Source organism: Anarrhichthys ocellatus, unplaced genomic scaffold (genome assembly GCF_004355925.1).
Source record: "Anarrhichthys ocellatus isolate YVR2014 unplaced genomic scaffold, GSC_Weel_1.0 scaffold9, whole genome shotgun sequence".
NCBI lineage: Eukaryota > Metazoa > Chordata > Actinopteri > Perciformes > Anarhichadidae > Anarrhichthys > Anarrhichthys ocellatus.
In genome coordinates this window covers 6317514-6338809 of record NW_022280039.1, presented here as the reverse complement: position 1 = coordinate 6338809, position 21296 = coordinate 6317514, and the positions used below count along the sequence as shown (strand labels likewise).

The window sequence follows — 21296 nt, the reverse complement described above, 5'->3', positions numbered from 1 at the left end:
ATGATTGCTCAGTTCCATGAAGTGTCCCAGTTAGCTATTCCATTGAGCCAGCATGCGCAATGCCCCTCCCCTCCTCAGTGATATGTAGCTATTATTAATCTTATTAAATACATCAGTGCTTTTTCTACCATAAGCTCAGAAAATGTCTGCCCTGAAGAAAGCTATTTAGTTCTGTAACGTGGCTGGCCTGCTAACATAAGCCAATCATAAGCCTACATTCAGAATCACTCAGAATTGGAGGGTGTGTAGGTGTTATCAGTTGACGGCTTTACTGTGAAGACAAGACTACTGGGTTGCTGCACACAGGACTAACGTTAAGCTAGGTAACGTTGATAGTCAGTAAATACTAACCTTAGAGTGGCTGCTTGTTGAACCATTATGACTCACTTTCTATTTCTACATGCGTTACCAAAGAGGTGTTGTGTGGGTTTGGAGGCTTAGGAGTTGGAGTTTAAAGGTGACTTTAGGCAACCTGTGATGAGGCTCAGCTGGGTAACTAAGGTAAAGTTACGAGTAATGTTTAATGAGTTGGTAATGAGTAATTTCATTTTTCAAGCAACTTTCCTCATTATGCACTCTTTGGCTTTAGGTCAAAATAATAAAAAAAATATAAAAGAGAGTCCTGCATTCCTGAAATAAAGACTCAAGGCAAGTTAGATCAAAACCATCTTGGAAACATATTTTCATTTGCTGTCCTTACTCTTTCATTTGGATGGAATTTTAAGAAAGATTTTCTCTAATCTGCCCTCTTTCAGTGGAGCTGAAATTCAACTTGGACCAGTATGTGAACAAACGCTACCCAGGCCTGGTGAAGATTGTGAGGAACAGCAAGCGGGAGGGCCTGATCCGAGCCAGAATACATGGCTGGAACGCGGCCACGGCTCCTGTCGTTGGCTTCTTTGATGCCCACGTTGAGTTCAACCCTGGCTGGTAAGAAAAAGTCATGTTTAACATGAGAAGGTCTGAGCTGTTTCTCTGTCCTTTGTCACCTTTGCTTTGTGGTTTGCTTTTCATATTTTCAGTAGAGAAGGATGTTATGTGAGATTATTATCGTTGAAATATGCAGCTTAGTCTGCCCTAAGCATTTTGATATAGTGCCAGCCAGGTCAATTCTAACTGAGAAAGCATTTTCAACAGAATAACCCTTATTATTAGTTAGGGTTTATCGTTAATAAGCTTTCCTCTCTGGCATCTACTTTTAAATTATGAGGAATGGCTTTGGTTAGAGCTGAATAAAAAGACAGCCCAATGTAAATGACACTAACTGTCCAGCTAATACACACTTATAATAAGAGAGAGCGCAACAGCGTGAAAGGCGAAAGTGAGTGTAATTAAAGAGGGAGCATAAATGTTGAGCATTTTGACATAATTTTACCTGCAGGCTCTGGGCTTATTTTGCGATATGAAATTACTTCTGGGGGTCTCAGTCCAATATCTGCCTGCTGCTTAAGTTTACCAGCAAACAAGTCACTCAAATAGATGTAATTGGCATCTAATTTGAGTCTGCCATGCTGTCAGTGTTTGAAGAGTGTAGCTTTTGTTCCCTGAGAAGCTGTCTGCAAGGCAGGAGGGGAACAAAGAGGGATGAAGGACGAAGAGGAGGGATAGAGGAGAACAGCAGAGATAAATAGTTAGTTATACATTTTCTACAGAGTCCATAGATGCAGTTGAAATATATATATATATATATATATATATATATATTTTTTTTATTTATTTTTTTTTTTTTTTTTTTTTTTTCCCCTGATGTCACACTCACAGTCATAGCACAAATAAATTATACACACACTGCTACAATACAGTGTTGACAGGAGGCACTCCTCGTAACTCCAAGTAGTTATAGTATTAGAGGTAACGGGGAGGGAAGCTCATCGGTGAGTGTCTGGTGGCCGTGTCTTGGCACATCTACATTGAGCTGCCACCCTGTGGGCCAACCACTCACAGTGATACGCATTGGGGTCGGGTGCACTGTGAGCCGGGCGGCAGGCAAAGGCGAGAAACCTAGGTGTGCCAACCCCTGGCATCGCAGACTGGCTCTAGGGACGTGGAACGTCACCCCTCTAAAGGGGAAGGAACTGGAGCTGGTGTGGGAGGGTGGAGGTACCAACTAGTTATAGTTGGGCTCACCTCCAAGTAGCACTGGTTCTGGAAACAAACTCCTGGAGAGAGGCTGAATGAGTATAAATGTCAGTAAAAACCATTCCCATAGAAAATGAAGCAGTCTGGATGATTTTTAGCAATTTCCTGGTGTAGGCTACTTCTGGTATGAATACGGATACAATAGGAATACAGATATCTATGTGAACTAAACAGACACAGATAGTAGGATTGTGTTATACTACCATGCTCACATGAAAACAGGGTACTAACATGCCAGGTAAAAGCTAACTTTTTTCAGCCGTTCACCACCGAAACACATTGACCTCGTAACCCTTGTAGTGATTTAATGTACCTTGATCATTGTTTCTCTGCACTGTTTTGTAGCATGAATATAAACCTGAGGTCCGGACGATGTACAAGTCGAGCAGCCCAGCCAACAAACGGCATTCAAGGAGAAAGTAGCATCATTGCCTAGGTGCAATACTGATGATAATTGATACCCCGTGGATCCCTCATCTGTTTTCCCATCTGTTCTTGCTCAAAAATAGACGTACCTTTCATGCCCCCACATACTGTACATAGCCCATTCACCTCCTCCTCCACAGCTCCTCCCATGTTCTACATGTTGAGGCTGTGTTGGCGAATTTCCTTTGAGTTAGTTCACCTGCTGCCATTGAGTGAATTTTGCACACCTCTCTCCTCTGCCCCTCCCCCCTCCCCCCACACACATCTTTCTTTGATAACCCACTGCCTTTATTTTTTATCCGTTGTGCTGCTTCAGATTTGCTTTTACGTGAGGTTTTTATTTACAGGAGTCAATGAAAAGTAGAGCAGAATCCCTGTGATTTTTCTACAAGTAGATGCTGGGTAAAGGAATACAGCAATGTAGGCGATGACAGGCATCTTCAAGAACCTCCTTCGTGCTGCTTAGATATCTTTTGTGAGAGTGCGTATGTGCATTTATTATGTACTGTATGTCTGCAAACATTCTGTGCTGCTCTTTTACTCAGATATATTTACTCGTTCTATCTACACTTTCTATTTGCTTGAATGGAAGAAGCCCCCTATTTATCATAATATGATTATTCACAATTGCACATCCGGTGATAAGTGAGATGGATGGTTCCTCTAGATGTTGTGGTGAGTCTCCCCCAATGACCTTGTACACACTGCCTGTGCATACAGAGACAATGCTGCCAGCTCTCAGCTGCAGTGCTGTGATTCATTGGCAAGGCATTCCACCTGGTGTGCTGTGCATTTGCAGCTGAAATGTATTTCTGGTTGGCATTCCTGTAAAAGCAGACTGAATTGTACCACACTGTACAGTGCACTTGACAGTTGTTTCCCATTTCCTCACACCATGTTGGTTTATGAGGAGTTAAGAAGCAGGAAGCGTTTCCACCAGAGGAGTGATGGAATCAGATTTCCACGGTTTTGCTCTGCTTTAATATGAGGATATGAAATCGTTGCCTATTATTAAGGCGGTATTGCATCAGCTAAATGCATCCATCTCCTCTAACGCTTTATATCCATCCATCCTTGAGACAACGGCTGTCCATTCTGCTCCAAACAGGATCGTTTCCTTCTGCATGCTCTGTAAATAAACACGATGAATGACAGGAAATGGGAGTGTTTTGTAATTAGGACCTACTTTATGCTACCATACACCTGCAAATGGGAAGAGCAGGAAATTGATATTTATTTGTTTTTTAAAGTCCCTGCACAGTTGCAATCTCATATTATTAACGATTAATGATTAGAAGTGTAGCAGCCGCTCCCTGCTGAGTGTGCGCTGGAGATAAGATTGTCATTGCAGGCTGCTGGTAATGAAATACATGCTTCAGAAAGCAACACTTTGATGAATTTTGAATGCTCAGCTGCTATGAGACCTCGTGAGTTTATGTAAGAACAAGACAAAGTTACTCACAAAAGTAAGAAAGAAATGTAACCAACCTCCGCCTCCTGTAATTATGAAATATGTAATATTTGTCATATATCAGTTCCTTAATATCATTGAGATATCATCTATCTGCCTATAATACTGAGCAGCTGAATTGGTATTATAAAATTAAATTGGTATACAACTTTCAGAGTTCTTGAAAACTGAGCACATTTTTTTTTTAGCAAAAGAAAAAATGTCTTATGTCTCGCTCACTGTGTCTGGTGGTGGCTCAGTGTCTGGAGATGAGAAAGAAGGCTGCAGACACACTTAGTGCTTCAGAGAACACAGGCCGGGCAGACCTCCGAAATGCATAACAGAGATTCATGCCGTCTTTACATTTGTATCATATCAACCACATCATGAGCAAATGCATTTAGAAGTAGTTTGGAATCTTACATTGCATCGGAGGACCCGTTTCCAGTTCATGCTTCTGCATCTCACTATCTACTCTATGATGAATTGAGATTCTGTGCTGATATGTTTTACTTTCTTCTGCAATATGTGCTCTACATGCACATGTCTGAGCTCCTCCGAGAAACAGCCGGGCAGGAGGACTGTGGACGGCCTCACATTTACAGAAATTGAATGTGCTTAAAAGTGGCTAGAGGCACTGCAGGCTTAGATTATTTTCAAAGACACACCACTCACTGTCATATGCATCACATATACACCGCGTATGCGTGTATTAACATGAATGAACACTATTAGAGTTAATTTTAACACTGTATGTCTATTTGGGTCTACACCTCAGTGCAGATTAAAAAAAAAAATGTAAGTGTTGGTATTTTACCACAGTAGTCATTTTCTTCATGCATTGCATGTGATGATACGTTTCAGTGATATGACAGTTTCATTTTAACATAAAAAAATCCTGGAATTAATGAGTTGAATTTATCGCTCGTAGTACTTCACCATCTTTCTTCAAACTCTGCTTCATCCGGCATCATCTGTATGCAGGTGATGCCGGAATGCTGGACTTTCTGAGGTTATATGAAAGCTGCAGTTACACAATAACTACATATTCCCCCCTGCATGAGTAGCTCACACTTTCCGCTGCTTTAAGTCCAATACAGAATTAAAGGAGATCTTATTTTAAGGGCTTAGGGACCTGATGCTCTCTGGGGCATAATTCTGAGCACAGTTAGATTCATTATCTGATCATTTCCAGCTTCATAATCGTTAACTGGTTGAGATCTGTTGATTTGGACATTGTAAATAAGAATGTAATCTCAAAGAAGACAGCTGCAAGGTTTTAATGTCAGCACTGCACAAAGGTATGACAGATAGTGAAACATTCTCTGAGGCTGAGTAAAACAGATATAAATTGCGATTGTACAGTGATATTTATCCTGGCTTGTTCTGTTTGTTTAATTTTGTGAAATGTGTGCACAGCCTGATGCGAGTCTCAACAAAGGTGCCGGATATTATGAAAGACAAACAGTCATCCATGAAGAGTTAATAAATCAAAGGACCTCCTGCTTCAATATGAACCCTTACAAAGAAATGTTAGGGTGAGGCTGACGGCAATGGAGGTTGTCAACATATTTCATAATATTGGATGAGTCATCGCTGGAAGGGGGGACAATCCTGTAATAGGGAACAGAGAATGATTTGGGCTGATGTGGACGAATTACCCTCTCGGTGTTATGCAGATGAAATGGCAGATACAGGAAGAGGAATGACATAGACTCGTCTGTCAAAAGCAGATGTGTCCTCGTTTCCACAGCGTCTCTATCTTATCAGCCTGAGGTACAGGAGCGGCTGGCTGGCTCTGGGGTGTTTTGGGGGCTACTCAAGGATGCGGGAAGATGAATGGAAAATACTGTGATGGCAGAGAGATGGCAGAGAAAGCACCTCAAGGTTAGGTAGTGTAGAAGAAGATTTAGTAGCAGCAACATGTCAGCTAACCACGTCAGGAACACAACATTAAACAATTCTTTATTCCAGCACGTACTCTCATGTCGTACATGATGTGTTGGCCTTCAGTCAAAAAAGTTTGCTCATACTGTCTTTTAATAGCAACAGAATGACTCATTGATTTATATAACTGCTTGCCAGACAGCTAAGAAAAACCAAAAGGTTTCAAAAAGCATTCATTATATTGCAACCGGCAGCAGTAAAAATGCAGAAAAAAACACTTTCTGAAGTCTATCTGTCAGATCAATTTGATTGTTTTCCATAAAAGAAAGTATCTGGCAGACATTTATTTTTCATCTAGGCTAATCTGTTAGCTTATTTATGTGTTGTGCTCAGTTGGACCCAGTGGGACCACAAGGCCAGCAGGACAAACACTAATTATTTATTATTATTATTAATGTGCATGTGCGGGAAACTTTTTTGAAGCTGGGAGTGCAATTTGTTATTTACAAAGTGAGTGCCATTTTGGAGTTCAATATCCAGTTCTTATAATGTCTGCATTGACTGCATCTACATCCGTCCCCTTATCTATGCACATCCTTTTATTTGGTAAGTCTTTACGTAGTATTTTGTTAAGTGATGGAGGACAGAGCTTTTAGGCTTGTAGATAAGTGTTTTATTTCACAGGTAATGTAAAAAAACGACATTTGTTTGTCATTATTTCGTTCTTGATTTCTGTGCTTTACAAAGTGACTGCAGTGGGTCCTGACCAAGCATTTGTATGTTGGAATGATAATGTGTTGGCCAGCTGCAATAGCAAGAGATGCTGCACTGTGCACACACTGCAGGCAGCTATCTGGTCTCGAGCGTTCGTGCCGCTGCCGTTCAGAATGCAAACGTGAACACATATTGGAGATAAATTAAGGTGAAATAGATATGATGGAGCAGAGTTTTGTTGGAGCAGCTGATAACAGCACAGAGCAGTCAGTGACAGTAGAAGACATCTAGCCAATGGAATTTTGATGATTATACACTCAGTGGTCACTTTATTAGGTACACCATCACAATCTGTTGCAATCCAATACAGCTTTTCTGCAATAAAGTCTACTTTTATGAGGAGCCTTTTTTTCACACTATCATGGAGGTTAAGTCAATGTTTTAGATAGTAATGGTTGGTGATGGTCTACTGGACTGCAATATATTCAGAGTTGTCATGTATACAAATGGAAAGACAAAAAATGATAATTTCCGCTCAATATAATGTTAAAACATGTTGAATTTACACATTATGACAATATCAACAGAAACTGAACATTAGAACCTTTGTAAATGTAGAATTATGGCAAAGCTGTTGTATTGATTGCATTACATTGTACGTATGTACCCAATAAAGTGCCAGCTAAGTGTAGTTTTAACATGAAATCGATTTTAGAAGGTCATATTTCTTATCAAAGCTGGTCAAAGTTAAAAAAGCAAAAGACTTTCACTGTATAAGTTTAGGGAAATAGTTTGAAAGTTGATTCACTTGTAGAGACTTAGATAAGAAGATCGATACCACTCTCATTTGGTAAATATGAAACTGAAACCAAAAGGTAGTTCGGTTAGCTTAGCACAAAGACTGGAAACAGCTAGCCAGGACTAGAATACACTTTGGAGTAAAGACAGAAAGAGCCATCGGTCAGATTCTCAGAATGACTGCTGTGGTGCTTTTACCAAATACTCTTGCATTATTAAATGATGGCTTTTTCTAAGCACTGCTTCATAATTTACTGACATCCCATATTGTTCAATTTGGATCCATTCCCCTCTGCACTGTCCTCTACCTTCATGTGATACGTAGACATTTTGCTTTTGGGTGAGTAAGGGGGATCAGGGTGAAGACGGAGAGAAAGAAAGTCAGTGGTTGTGGAGATAGAGAGTAAGTGAGTGTGTGAGTGTTCTGGAGAGATACAGTTATCATTTCATAATTTTACCTTCTTTTTTCATGACTTTCTGAAGATATGGTGGAGATAATCTTTTCAGCATTATAAGATGTTTAAATGCAGCCAGTGCCAGCAGCAATGTGGTATTGTTCTGTAGGCCTGCCATGTGGATCTCAAGCCCATGTTGCCCTTGGCCAAGGCTTATAGCAGAAGGAACTTACTGTGTGTGGCATTGACAAAAACCATTCCAGTGACCAAGAAACACAGGCAACAGGAACTCTGGAGTATTTTGTCTTAGTAGTAGAAGTCCTCCTCAATGTTACTGAAGCTCCGTTGCCTATTAGACCTTATAACAAAACTTCTGAGAGCAGCTTTCACTATGACAAGAAAGGGAACTTTAAAACTAATAGAAAGAGGTTGATCTTTTTGCTTTGAAGGTGTATTTTCCAACATGTTGAAGTTTTAAGTGAAAAGAAATCAATGTTTACTGTTGAAAGGAGGCTGCACATAAACCTTAATTGCCACAATGCTGGCTTCTTTGTGATAGGGGGTGTAAATATGTAACAAGATAACTGTTGGTCGGTGGCATCTAGAGAAGGCATGGTTGATGTAAAGTCTAATTGGGCTGCAACGATTATTTTCATTATCAATTAATCTGTGGATTATTTTCTTGATTAAGTGATAAATTGTTTGGTCAATCAGTGTTTTCCAAAGACAAAGACGATGTCCTCATATGTTTTGGTTTGTCCACTACTTAAAGATATTCAGTTAACTTTCATAGAGAAGAAAAAGAAGCAAGAAAAAAACTACATCAAACCGATCAATTGATTATCAAAATAATTGCTGACTAATTTAATAGTTGACAACTAATAATTGTTGAAGCTCTAAAGTCTAATTCCGACCAATGGTTAGAGCTCTGCATACTGTAGCTCTGCTCTCATCAACATAGTCAAATACATTTCATACATGTATTTTTAAAACGTCAATGTCTTCAATCTTTCAATATTATTGACACAGTTACTGGATGGACTGCCAGCAGCAGTCACTTTCAGGACTGTTACTTACTTGTTCTCAGTGACTTCCTCTTGACTACCCTTAACCTTCCACAGGCTTAGGCACTGGTGCAAAAATGCTCCATGAACTCACGAAAAAAAACCTTCATTAAAGTATTAAAGTACGAGAGCTGTGTCTCCCAAATTGGCCTGTTCAGAGCTACTCTTAGCCTTCAGATGTTTTGTTAATATGGCCCCTGCTCTACACTTGATGTGCTCAAAAAGAGTGTGTGCCAGCCAAAGCTCTCTCGGAGCAAACGCCATGAGATGATGAGTCTGGCGAGCACTCAGAGCAAGGCCTTTTCAGAAACTAACTTGCAACCCTTCACATAGAAGAAAAAAAAAAAAAAAAGACTTGATAGATTCCTAGGAGCAGACTAAGCTTCTCTTTTCACCTGATGTGTTCTGCTTTATCAGGTTTTACCTCTTATCAAGTCTCTCACTGGGATAACTGTCAAATTTTGACATTTTGTTTTTACGAGCAGGAGATCAAGCATAAAATATTATATGATATTATTTATTGTTCCGAAAAAAAAAACATTTTGCAAGACCTCATCATAAACAGTGGAAGGAAGTGCATCCTGGCAGTGGGTTTTACATGTTGAATAAATGCGGATTCGACAGATTGAAAACCCATGTAAATGTAACACTGGAGTGAAAGCTGAGACGACACCTGCAGTCATCCATAGCTGCTCCTGGCATCGTTTTATGGAATCAGGATCTACAGTGAACACCTCTCAGTTATCAAAAAATATTTGGGTTGATTTTCTGCACATTGTTTCTGTGAAAAAGCACATTCACAGCTTTACTTCACATTTACATTCTGTTACACTACCCATCTGATCATCTTTGACCAGATTTATTCATTCTAACACTCTTGCAATATTAGTACTTGAAACAGGGCCGAATAAAAATATGTACGGCTTTATTTTTTCCCTGTAGCAGCCTGTTCTCCTCTCACTGTCTTTCTTCATCTTTTGTAGTTGTGCAACTAAGCTCTTTCATACTTAACTCAGAAGTCCCGCTCTTAACGTCTGCCTCTGTTCTTGTCCAAAGGGCTGAACCTATTCTGACCCGGATGAAGGAGGATCACACCCGCATCATCTTGCCTGCCATAGACAACATCAAGTACAACACGTTTGAGGTGCAGCAGTATGCCAATGCCGCCCATGGCTACAACTGGGGGCTGTGGTGCATGTACATCATCCCACCTCAAGAGTGGCTGGACAAGGGCGATGAGACAGCTCCTATCAGGTGAGGTCCTCGGCTGGCGTACAGCAATACATTATAGATGAGGATGTTTGATGAAATATGGATAGGCTCAGGATATGACTAATTCATGTGTGGGACTATCAAATTAAGGTGCTCTGTAGTGGTGCTCTGCCACCCCTAACACACGAATAAAGCCTCCCTGTACAAAGCTGTTTATTTACCATGATAGAATGAATATCTTCATTTTGATGCAGGATCATGAGGCCACGGCGATGCACTGTCATGAGTGTAATTGTGTGTTGAATATAAGCAGGCATTCCATTATATCCACCGCTGATTGGAGGACAGTACTGGCATGTATTCTGTATAATCCTAGAATTGATTTTATGTGCCCTTGGTTATATTGGATGTTAATTGACTGAGGAAGAGTGTTGTTTCTCCCTGAGCCCTCCTCCCTTAACTGCTATCTTTAACCTCCCATAGTGGGGGGGATATGTTTTTGGAAGCATTTAACTTGAAACAATTCACCTTACTAAAAAAACCCAAGGGGAAACACTACAAAGACACAATTAACACTGAGAAAATATATGAAATATCATCATTGAATTGTCTATTGATATGGGCATTTAAGAACTCCTGAAGGACACATTGAACATTTCATATGTTGCTTTACATGGAGGAGCTGAAACTGTAGTTGTTTGTTTTAATGTGGCAAGGCCAAAGCTGGTGCAGGAGCCAACCGTACCAGGTTGAGCCAGAGCCAGCATGAAGTAGCTAAGCTATTGTTTTTTAAATCTCTTCCATATGCATGGCACTGCTGGACTGCAAATGTAGCTGTAGGCTTGGTGCCACTGCAGTTTTAGTGCTGTAAAATCTCGAGGTCAGATCTCAAGCTAAAACATAAAGGCACATGAAAAGTTTCCTAACAGAAGGTTCTTAACAGAAATAGAAACATACGAACCTCAATTTAATACTTGGTTATACAAGTGTGAGTGATGCCCATTCAGCGTGACTTGTCAGTACCCTGAAAATATTCAAAATAACAAACTGATGGTTTTGGCAACTTGGAGGCAGAAGAAACAAGTTTTGAACTCCAAACTGACATATCATCATCTCTTAAGTTGATCATGGCAAACATGTCGGCAAAAGTTGCTTATTTACACATTCAGTAGTTTCAGCCGTGTTTATGTCCATCTGTTTATGGCCTCTATCCTGAGGGAAATATCTGGCTCTTTAGCAGTTATTTGCCCGACTATGTTCAACAGCTAGTCTCCAACTGTGTCTGTCTGCTTTTTGGTGCTGAGCAGGCAGAGCACTGTAGGTTTTAAGAGCTTTTTCTCTGAAAACCGCTGTGGCAGAAAACGAGGATGACTCAAAACAGTAAAGTTGTGGCCCAAACAGCTAAACACTTTGCTAAAACGAAATGAAAAGCAGAGGGGAGCTGCGGATTTAAGTTAAAATGCTCTGTTGGCGCATCACTATGACCTCTGCAACCTTTTCCCTATTGTCTCATTGTTTAACATTGTCATGATTTGATTGCATTGCATTGTTATAGGAATATTGATCATAGCCAATTGAAAGGAAAGACGGTCTATGTGCGTACAACAAAATTCGTACAAAAGAGATCATGATTAAGGTGAAGCATTGCATAATCAATCACTTAAGTAAAGTAGCTGCTGTAGCATAATCTTCTCGACCAAAGACTTTGTATCACTGAAATCCTTTGCTACTGCATTTTAATAAAGCTGCAAACATGAAACATACTCGTGGTTACTGCCAGAATGTCATTAGATATCTGAAATGACTAAAGCTAAAGACATTCACACATACTGTTGGATTATGACCAAGGGCAATAAAAACTGAATTCCATAGCAGAGTGTCATTACCTCGCTTAGGTCCAGCGTAGGCCAAGCAATAACGGTTTCATTTGATACAGTTGGTCTCATAGAAACAAACAATGTGATAACAGTTTATACCGTGGACCTTAATATTGGATGTCTTATCAAAGGTCCATGAAAATCATGTATTATTGAGCATAAAGTGCCAGACTTGAGATGGATGAAAGATAGGAGAACAGCCTCAGACACTGCAGAGCTGATTCGTGTTACCCCACTTACACTTGCAAATGGACAGATTGCCTCAAGGGCCAGATGAAGTGAGTCGGCTCTGTGGATTTCTATTGGAAATCATTCCCCCACTTGTTTCCTCAAGGTTTCTGCCCATCAACAACAGAAGCCTTGTGGCCATTCAGAACTCAGTCTCAAAGCCTTTTCTGTTTGAACACATTCAACCACAAAGCGCGTAAAACGGCACAAGAAGGCACAAAACTGCCACAGGATTGCAACCATTTGTGTAGTATGGCAAAAATTGTTTTTCTTCTGCAACTACAGCGATTATCGACAGGACAAAGTAGAAAGGGAGTGACGTTTGTTTCCTAAGTGGAATGCCATCTATTTGGATAAGAGTAGTGCTTTATAGGAAGGCTCACTCTGTGTCATTTCTTGAGATTCTCATCTGCTGTTGTCGCAGTCACATTCAAGCAAAGAAAATGTGAGAATCAGAGGAAGCAACAGTTACTATAGTTATTATATCAGGCATGACTATTTCTTACAATTGTGGCTTTGATGGATAGAGCTTTAAAACGTTTTTTAGGATAGTAAACGCATTACTTTGAAAAAAAACAATTGATAAAATGAATAATGATGTCATTTATTTTCCTCTCATAACTTACTTCAAGCATCAGGGCTGTCATACAAGTTTAAATGAGAGAGCATAGACAAGACTGATGTCAGGTTAAAAGAGCAGTGTCTTCATATGGGAGAGAAGTGAGGAATCTGAAATGAATACTTCTATCTTCCCAAATTCCATACATGTATCAGATGTCCATACTGCCTACTGCAAGTCAATTATTTGGGCGCCAAAGGTAAGGGGTGTGAGGGGCAGATGAGCCCTGCAGGTGGACCATCTGCACACTAAAAATCAATCTGTGATGTCTAATGCAGTCCAGAAGTTATTTTGTGACAAACTGCTCTCATGAACACACTTGATCTGTGCCGTAAACGTGTGTCTACAAAGAGCAAGAACTCCAGTGCAGGTTAATCAAAGTGTTGACACACAGAGAACAATGGCTGGGTGTGTCATTCCCACTTACAAAATATTTTTAAAAAAAACCACTGGAGACTGTGTTGTATTTCACATACGACTGATGGCAGGGTCGCACAAAGCAGAAACATACATTGCATGTTTGATCACCTTGCACACCAAATGAGAGAGCCAACAAACTTGTTATTTTTTCTCTTTTCCCATAAACATAAACAATACATAACCCACCTGAGCCGTGACTATTATCAATGTGAGGATGTTTCTTCTGCAACATTACCTTGTGTTGAAACACAACACATTTGGTCATCCAGAGGTTTTAGCTTCATCATGACATGCATCTGACTTAAGGTGCCGAGTCTCTACTCAAACACTGGGACAGCGTTTACATTGGCAGGAAGCTTATTCTAAAGAGAACACTCAAAGAGAGCTGCGCAAAGTGTGCACTGTGCAGACAAGCAAGGTAGGTCACTTGTCAAGAGAGGAGAAAGGAAGAGGTGAACAAGGCTGAGCATGTGCTGTGTCTGTCTTTTTCTCTGCACAGTGAGTGCAAATAATGGCACTTGAAAGCCTTAGAAATTAAACAAATACTGTATGAGGTTACGTCAGGCAACGGGTTTAGAAGTCAGCAAGCATGGGTTGTTGTAATAAAAGTTCAGTGTGGAGCAAAGGTATTTAGAATAATTAGCTAATGTCAGCAAAGACATTCTCAGCATTAATGTATCTATTTTCCACTATAAAGTATTTGTCAAAATGTTTTTCATTTTTTTGTTTTGAGCAACGTATATTAATTTGGCAGTACTCTAGAACATGTACTATGAATGTCATGCCATAAAGATGTATGTCCGCAAAATGGTAAGAAAGCGTTTTCATGGATATATAATGGAACAGTAGGGTTTTCCTTCAACCCTCCTTCAGAGATTTTCTAAATAACACTCCATGATGATGCCCTAGAGTTAGTCAGTGTTTTATATGGGGTCTAAACCTAAAAGCACCTTTCTTTTTGGCTTACACATTGTATGGTACAGTGCACTCTTTAAATACAGAGTCAATCAATCATAATGCAGCTTTCTCTTTCTAGTACTTTCTACTGCCACGTCTCTCAAACTGAAGAGGCAGACACACACATGCCTCTTCTGTACAGTGTGTGTGTAACAATATATGGTGAACTTACCCCGGGGGTCGAATCCAGATTCACTTTAGAGTAAAAAATAACGCAGCTCAGTACTCCGTATGAATGCCCCTGCTTTTTGTTGGTTTTTGTCCCAGAGCACTTAAGACCTGACAGATGATAAAAAGCAGCCCTGGGGGGACATCAGCTAAAGGTGGAAAGTAAACACTCTCTGTCTCTTGCTCTACCAGCTGAACTTGTTTTTAGTTTGTGCTAGTTCTGAAAGTATTTTTTAGGTTTTTCTACTAAAACATTAATTGTTGGACTTCATTATACATATTACTAGAGTTAAAATGCCATGCTGCATTGTTGTCCTGGACTTTCATCAGCACTTTTTCATCAGCTACACTGATTGTTAACAATATATCAAATTACTATGTGCAACATGAAGGGTGTAGCACATGAAGATGAACCCACAGAGAAGAATCCACCAACTCTGCAATTTCCCCTCAGTGATGTACAGTATCTTATCTCATTGCAGTTCATTGTTTTGATTTTATGTTAATGTTTTGGTTCATTCTCATTACTTTCATCATCCTCATTTCCAGAATGAAGATGATGTTTTCAGTAAAAAGCTCTGATAAACCCACAGTACGCTACCCAGCACCAAACAGCCAATATATTGGAGCATTTAGCAGCTTTCAGGAGTTGCTGGAGACTAAACCAGAGCACAAAGTGGAGTGAATATTCAACTTAAATTTGTCAGAAATACATTTCCAAATGGATGTTTGCCAAAAGATGAGTTATTGCTAATTTAAAGCTGCACCACATCTTGGCATGAGAGACACTGACTGACTTCTAGTAGCCCTCCCAAGATATTGTGATTGGATAAGAGACATTTCTAAACTAAACCAGGCTGATCGAGACAGATGAAAAATTCCAATTATTTTCATTATTTCTGTTAGCATGTCAATATTGTCGCTCTGTCAGTTGTTCAGAACCACTCTGGTCTATGGTTAATTAAAGGAAGGCACAAAAGAACATGAAAACCTGAGACGTCTTCTGATTGCATTGGATAGTTTATTATTCTCTGTGGGTGAATACAAGTTTAGTGGCTGGATAATAATCAAACGATGCTGTCTCTCTTTGCTCATCCAGAACTCCAGCTATGATTGGATGCTCCTTTGTGGTTGACCGGGAATACTTTGGCGAGATCGGTCTGCTGGATCCTGGCATGGAGGTCTACGGAGGCGAGAACATCGAGCTCGGCATGCGGGTAAGGACCACCGATTGTCACTGTTGCCGCTGTTTAAATGCATTCAAATTGGAATGACATTTTGAATAATAATTTGAAATGTAGACTTTTTTTCTTTTTTTCAACTCAATTAAAAGTCACATATGTTCAGCAGATGATGAAATTGCTCAGAGAATTGCTGCAAGAAAAGTTGGTTTTTAATGTTTCCCAGCTACGGGGGAACAGTTGAAGATACAAAACCCCGGGGCGTCAACAGAAGCCATGATTAAACTTTGCAAAGTTTCTTAGATGGGAGTGGAGGAGAAAAAAAATCTCCTTAATGCTAATCTTCAACCAACCCAAAGGCTCTAAAGCCTGTATATGGAAAATGTAAATCTCTTTTGCTGCTGCTTTGAGTTGAATTTAACGCTTCATGTGAGCGAAAGGGCTCGCTGAAGAATTGTTTAGCGTTTAAATTCAGAAAATGTTTCTCTCCAGCCGAGTGGAACCATTCTGAATCCAAAAGCACTCCTTTAGCTTATTGGAATGAGATATGCTTGAAAGATCTCACTCCTTCATTTAACGTCGTCCCCACATCCATTTCAAAATCTTGAGACGGCTTCAACGACACCTCTGAAGTGACGGACACCTTTGAAACAGCACTTTAACGGAGGCTGGAGAATGGATCTTGATTCACAGTTTGCTGCCGTGCTTTAAGCCAGAGACGTTGACAGTTGTTGTTGACCATTTCAGAGCATCTCATTATTCCACATGAGTGGCTTTTCCCCTACATCATTAGCATGTTTGTTTTTTGCCATCGCCAATATCGACACAGTCATCTAGCTTCTTGTGTCTTTCTCTGATTATCTTTTTTGCCATTATCATGGAGTGATAACTCAGCATTATGTATTATGTGCCAACTGCCAACAGCCTCCCACAGATTACACAGTGTTTTCTCATTCAGCAGAGCTGCTTATATGTACCTAACAAACCATGCAACTGATTGGATGAAGTTCGTGGGGGAAGATCAATTCAGCTACAGCAGCTAAATAAAGTTAGAACAACTCTATTGAATTGTGCAATATGGTGTAACAGTGAACTTCTTTTGGCTCTCTCACACACAAGCGCCTCATTGATTATTATCACAATGAATATCTACTGGAGCTTTTTGATTCATTAAGTAAAGAGAATACTGTCTGTGAACACTATGCCATCACCGATGCAATTACCTATCCTCCTGTTTGGCCTGTCTTTGCGAAAATTAAACACATGCCACAGAAAAAGGGGCTATTCAGCACATGTACAAGCTTGAATACAGCTGCAGTTAACAACCAGCTTCAACCATCCGCAATGTACTAATGGAATGAAGATGGGCTTCTGGCGAGTGGACGGCAATTACTCCTCTAAGACTACTGCGGCTCAGGAAGCTTATTGTAGTGCCGTCTGAGGAGTTGCCATTTCACATAGGCTTGATTGACAAGAACATGTTTAACAATTAGCCAGGGCAGCTCACAATAGCTGAACCAGCCTGGGACAATCTGACTATAGGTGGTGATGAAACGCAGAGTTCACACAGAAAGGTTATGGCGTATTTATAATTTACGGTGAGTTCCGGCTTCTGAAGATTGCTCAGGGTAAAAAGACTTCCAGGATCTAAAGAACTAGCCTCTTTGTAAGCCGAACGGCGGCTAGGATGTGCTAGGGCTAATTATACAGTACACTGCATGTGGTGTTGTTTCTGTGAGGAAGAGAATAAAATAAAATCAAGGGAAGGGAAAATAAATCATAGATCTCACTGAAGTTTTTTGTTTGATCACATGTGAAATAATTTACAGGGAAGGTCCCGTAAATGAAAAGAAATGAACAGTCACAGGATGAAACTACCGACAGTGAAAATGTATATTTAAAATAAGCTCTCAGCATGATGTAGTGAGTGATAGATCAATAATAGCCACATCACTAATACATTCATTCTTGGAGGCTATACATAATCATTGCAAAATGGACTAGAATCAACCGGATGTATTTTTGCTGTTATGGATTGACTACTGATGCTGCTTAACCTCATAACACATTTTTCCTGTCTATTGGCAACATGGGAATTTGATATTTTCACCTTTTAAATAATCATAAATGTTTGAACACAAACATTTTGTTTCCCCAAAAGGCTCCGTTCGCAAACAGAGAAAAATGGTCAGGGACTGAAATTATGAATTCTGCCAGAAGTGTCAATATGAGTCAATCTTGTAATGTGTCTCCCACCCCTCCTGCAATGCTGAGTCTTTGCTGATATAGCATCTCAGGAGACCGGGACATTGCCTTTCATTTCAAAGTTCCTGTGGGCACGAGTTTTATCCTGTAGTAAATCTGTGGACTGAAACCGTCCAACAAATATTTTAATTTTCTTAATTATATTTTCTATTAGGGAATATCAATGTACCTCTTAATCCGCATTCAGACCACCATAAAACTTAAACTCCTTCACAGAGGGAATAATGGAGTGTTTACTTTTCTCAGTGTGATAATTGTGTTAATTCTACATTTATATTTTTTTCCAGTAAGGAAACAAAAATCGACCAACTCTTACATGTTGAATCACGACAGAAAACAATTATTTGCAGAAAAGGCTTGTCTACACAGGAGGTGTTTCAGCCATGTTTTTCAGTCATCCGCTTCATCCGAACACAATCTTAACACCATGACGTGTACTAATTTGGTTTGGTTTGAGTCTAGATGGGTTTACCTCACACGATATTCCAATGTGCTCACCATCCAAACTGCTTCATGAAATCTCTTTCTCAATACAATCAGTCACCTCCAATTCCAAGAAACTGAAGTGTGATCTCATGCCATCGCCTGCTTGTCTCAGTGACATTTATTAAACTCACCAGGAACTCTTTTCAAAAGTAATGAACCAAAAATTATTCTTTTTTTTTCTTCTTTCAAGTCTCGTCTCAATAACCACCTGGGCTGGGCCTCGAGGCATCTGGTCATTATCTTTCTGTTGTGAGAAGAATGGAGCTAATTAAAGTCAAGCGGTACCAAGACTAGACAGAAGTGGGACATAATTACACTTCACTTGCACGATACATTTATGATTTTACATTCAGAGACATTTTTCATCAGTTCTATATATAAAATATTAAACAGAGATTGATCACATAATTCAAAAATTGATTTCAAGAGTACAGTGTCCATTGAGCAGGGGCTTTGAAACTGTGAGGGACGCCTCCCCAGGGGGGCAAGAAATAGATACGGCAAAGCTGAAAGAGACGGGGCATGACAGCGTTCTGAACTGTTCTGCTGCAACGCTCTTCTGAATAACAGGAAGCTGCAGCTCATGGAGCCAGCTAAGGTAATTTAAAAACCCATAGTATCCAATTCCCACAATTTGCGTCAAAAATAGTAGTCCTTCTCATACCTCAGTCGACATACAATACGCATATTTCAGGTTCTGTGTAACTTCTGTTCCGGCTTCCATAGAAGCGCAGCTCATATTTAGCTTCTAAGCAGTTCGCTTCAGTTTATTCTTCAGTACAGAGTGATGCATGGGATGTTTTCATTGGATTTTAGATTATGGCAAAAAGTAAGTTCTGTGGCAAACACAGGTTTATGATTCTTACATGTTTTGTTTAGCAAGGTCATTTTTACAAATGAACACCACTTTTATGATTTTTGAAGCGTAAATGCATACACAACGAGGCTGTAAAGGCCGACTAGTGGTCGACGTGATGAACATTTGTAATTTCATACTTGTTAGCAACCGCCTGTTTTAAGACACTTAAAGTATAAAAAAGAAGGCTATTAACTGATGTAATTCATATCCTAGAACAAAACCTTGAAATCCTTTAAGCTTGTGTTACCCCAGACCTTATTTCGAACCAAAAACCCATTCAGAAAACCCATCTACTTAAGAGACGAGTGAACTGAAAGTGCAAAAATGCTGACTCATATATACGGGGCAATCTATTGTGTCGTAAAGAACATTTATTCACGGCCAATTCTTGTTGATTATTGTTTAACTGTATCAACCTTTATCTAAATGATGGATTATGTGTTGACAAAGATGCAATAGTTATCAACCACAGAATAAACCCAAGAGCCTATTTTACGGTATGCTGCATCTTTTGCCACCCACTCCTTTCATGTCACAGTCCATCTATTTTTTTTCAGATGGTAATGTTGTTTCCTGGAAAAAAAAAGATAAATGAACAAACAAACTGTGAAGTGAAGCCAGTAAGGATGATTTCAGTCGGCACAATAACAGGTGCTGCTTCAAAGCAGTTGGTAGAAGCAGTCAGATGTTCTTTTAGTTTATTCTGAGAACATCTGCCCCACTGGACACTTTTAACACAGTTGATTAACCTCACAAGCCACCTGGATTTTCAGACACAAATGGATTCAAAGGGAGTTGGTACACTCCAAATGTTCTGCTTTGGTAAATGCGTGATGACATACAATACAATGTAGTGTAACAACCTCATGTTTATATACAATATGCAGTTTGTTCAACCTTTTACTGTTGTACTCATGAATCTCGGATATAAGCATTAATGTTACAGTTAAACATGATGTTTTGAGAATGTGAAAAGGATTGTTTGAATGAAACAGAGATAAGTTTTGAAATTTGAGGTAAAATCTCTTACCTATAAGTGCAGTCTGTATTTTAGGGATTGATGTTGTGTTTTGTTCTAATGCATGGGTAAGAGTTAGGCAGGGGATAAGGAAGTGGGCAGTCAGTGTGATAGACACAAGCTGAATTTACCTTTTATGTTGTCCCTGTGGTGGCTGTATGTGAAGGCTCCCAAGCTATGCCGTAGGCTACTTTGTAGCTGAGATACAACTGATGCTGGTAGCTCATTGATCAGAGTACAACTTGAAGCATGATGAAAAAAAAGCCATTATCTTCTTATCAGTAACTAGAGCTTTTGCTGCAAAAAAAAAAGCATTAACAAATTAAAAAAACGTATTACAAGCTAAAGTCAACTAAAGCCTTTTCAGTGCGGTAACAAACATGTATGACACAATCTCTGACATGCGCCTCCTCTTAACAAATGTTCAGCCTGAAAACTGTCTTAACAATAACCACAAAAAAGCCCAGTAACCCAAAATTAGCAAAGATGTTTGTGATGAAAGATTGTAAACACAGTTACTGTGTGGAACTTTTAGGTGTCTAGGTTGGGACTCCTATTAGACCTTACATCAAGTATAAATCAGGCTTACATTAATAATCAGGGGGACACATGACTCTTAACACAGTCAAATACACATTGGCTCTGCTCTTCGAAGATAGTGATCCTAAAGCTCGAGATTTTATGTACTGCTGTTCATTTCAGTGGTGAAATCATCTTCATTCAGTCGGCCAAGCCCATAAATCTCAAAAACAGGACCATGAGATTCAGAAAGTAACTCTGACAGTTGTGTGTTTTGTTGTTGTGGTTTTCTGTCAACTTTCTGAAAGGATGCGGCAAAATACCAGGGCTTGACACTGATCCTTTACCAGGACTAACAGATTTAATGTTAATGTCATCTGCAGGCTACACTGAGTTATCAGGGGCTGCTACGATAAGCTCAGAGCAAGTAACTTACTGATAAGCCCATTTCCTTTTGGGAACAGCAAAGCTATCTGCACTCTCTCTGCCCCAATTCATAGCATACCTCACCAAGAATTCTCTTGTGCTGGTATGTGTTTGTGCAATACATAAGACAACCCACCAAAGCACACACACACACACACACACACACACACACACACACACACACACAC

The 21296-nt window shown here is 39.8% G+C and overlaps 1 protein-coding gene across 1 annotated transcript in view; it reads left to right on the top strand.

The window, feature by feature from the left end:
- The window catches only part of galnt9 (polypeptide N-acetylgalactosaminyltransferase 9), a 72159-nt gene that overhangs the window by 23235 nt on the left and 27628 nt on the right, over positions 1–21296 (top strand). Inside the window, exons 4-6 of the mRNA XM_031848857.1 lie at positions 756–930; positions 9930–10127; positions 15454–15571. Coding sequence (XP_031704717.1) covers positions 756–930; positions 9930–10127; positions 15454–15571 — 491 coding nt within the window. The remainder of the gene's footprint in view (positions 1–755; positions 931–9929; positions 10128–15453; positions 15572–21296) is intronic.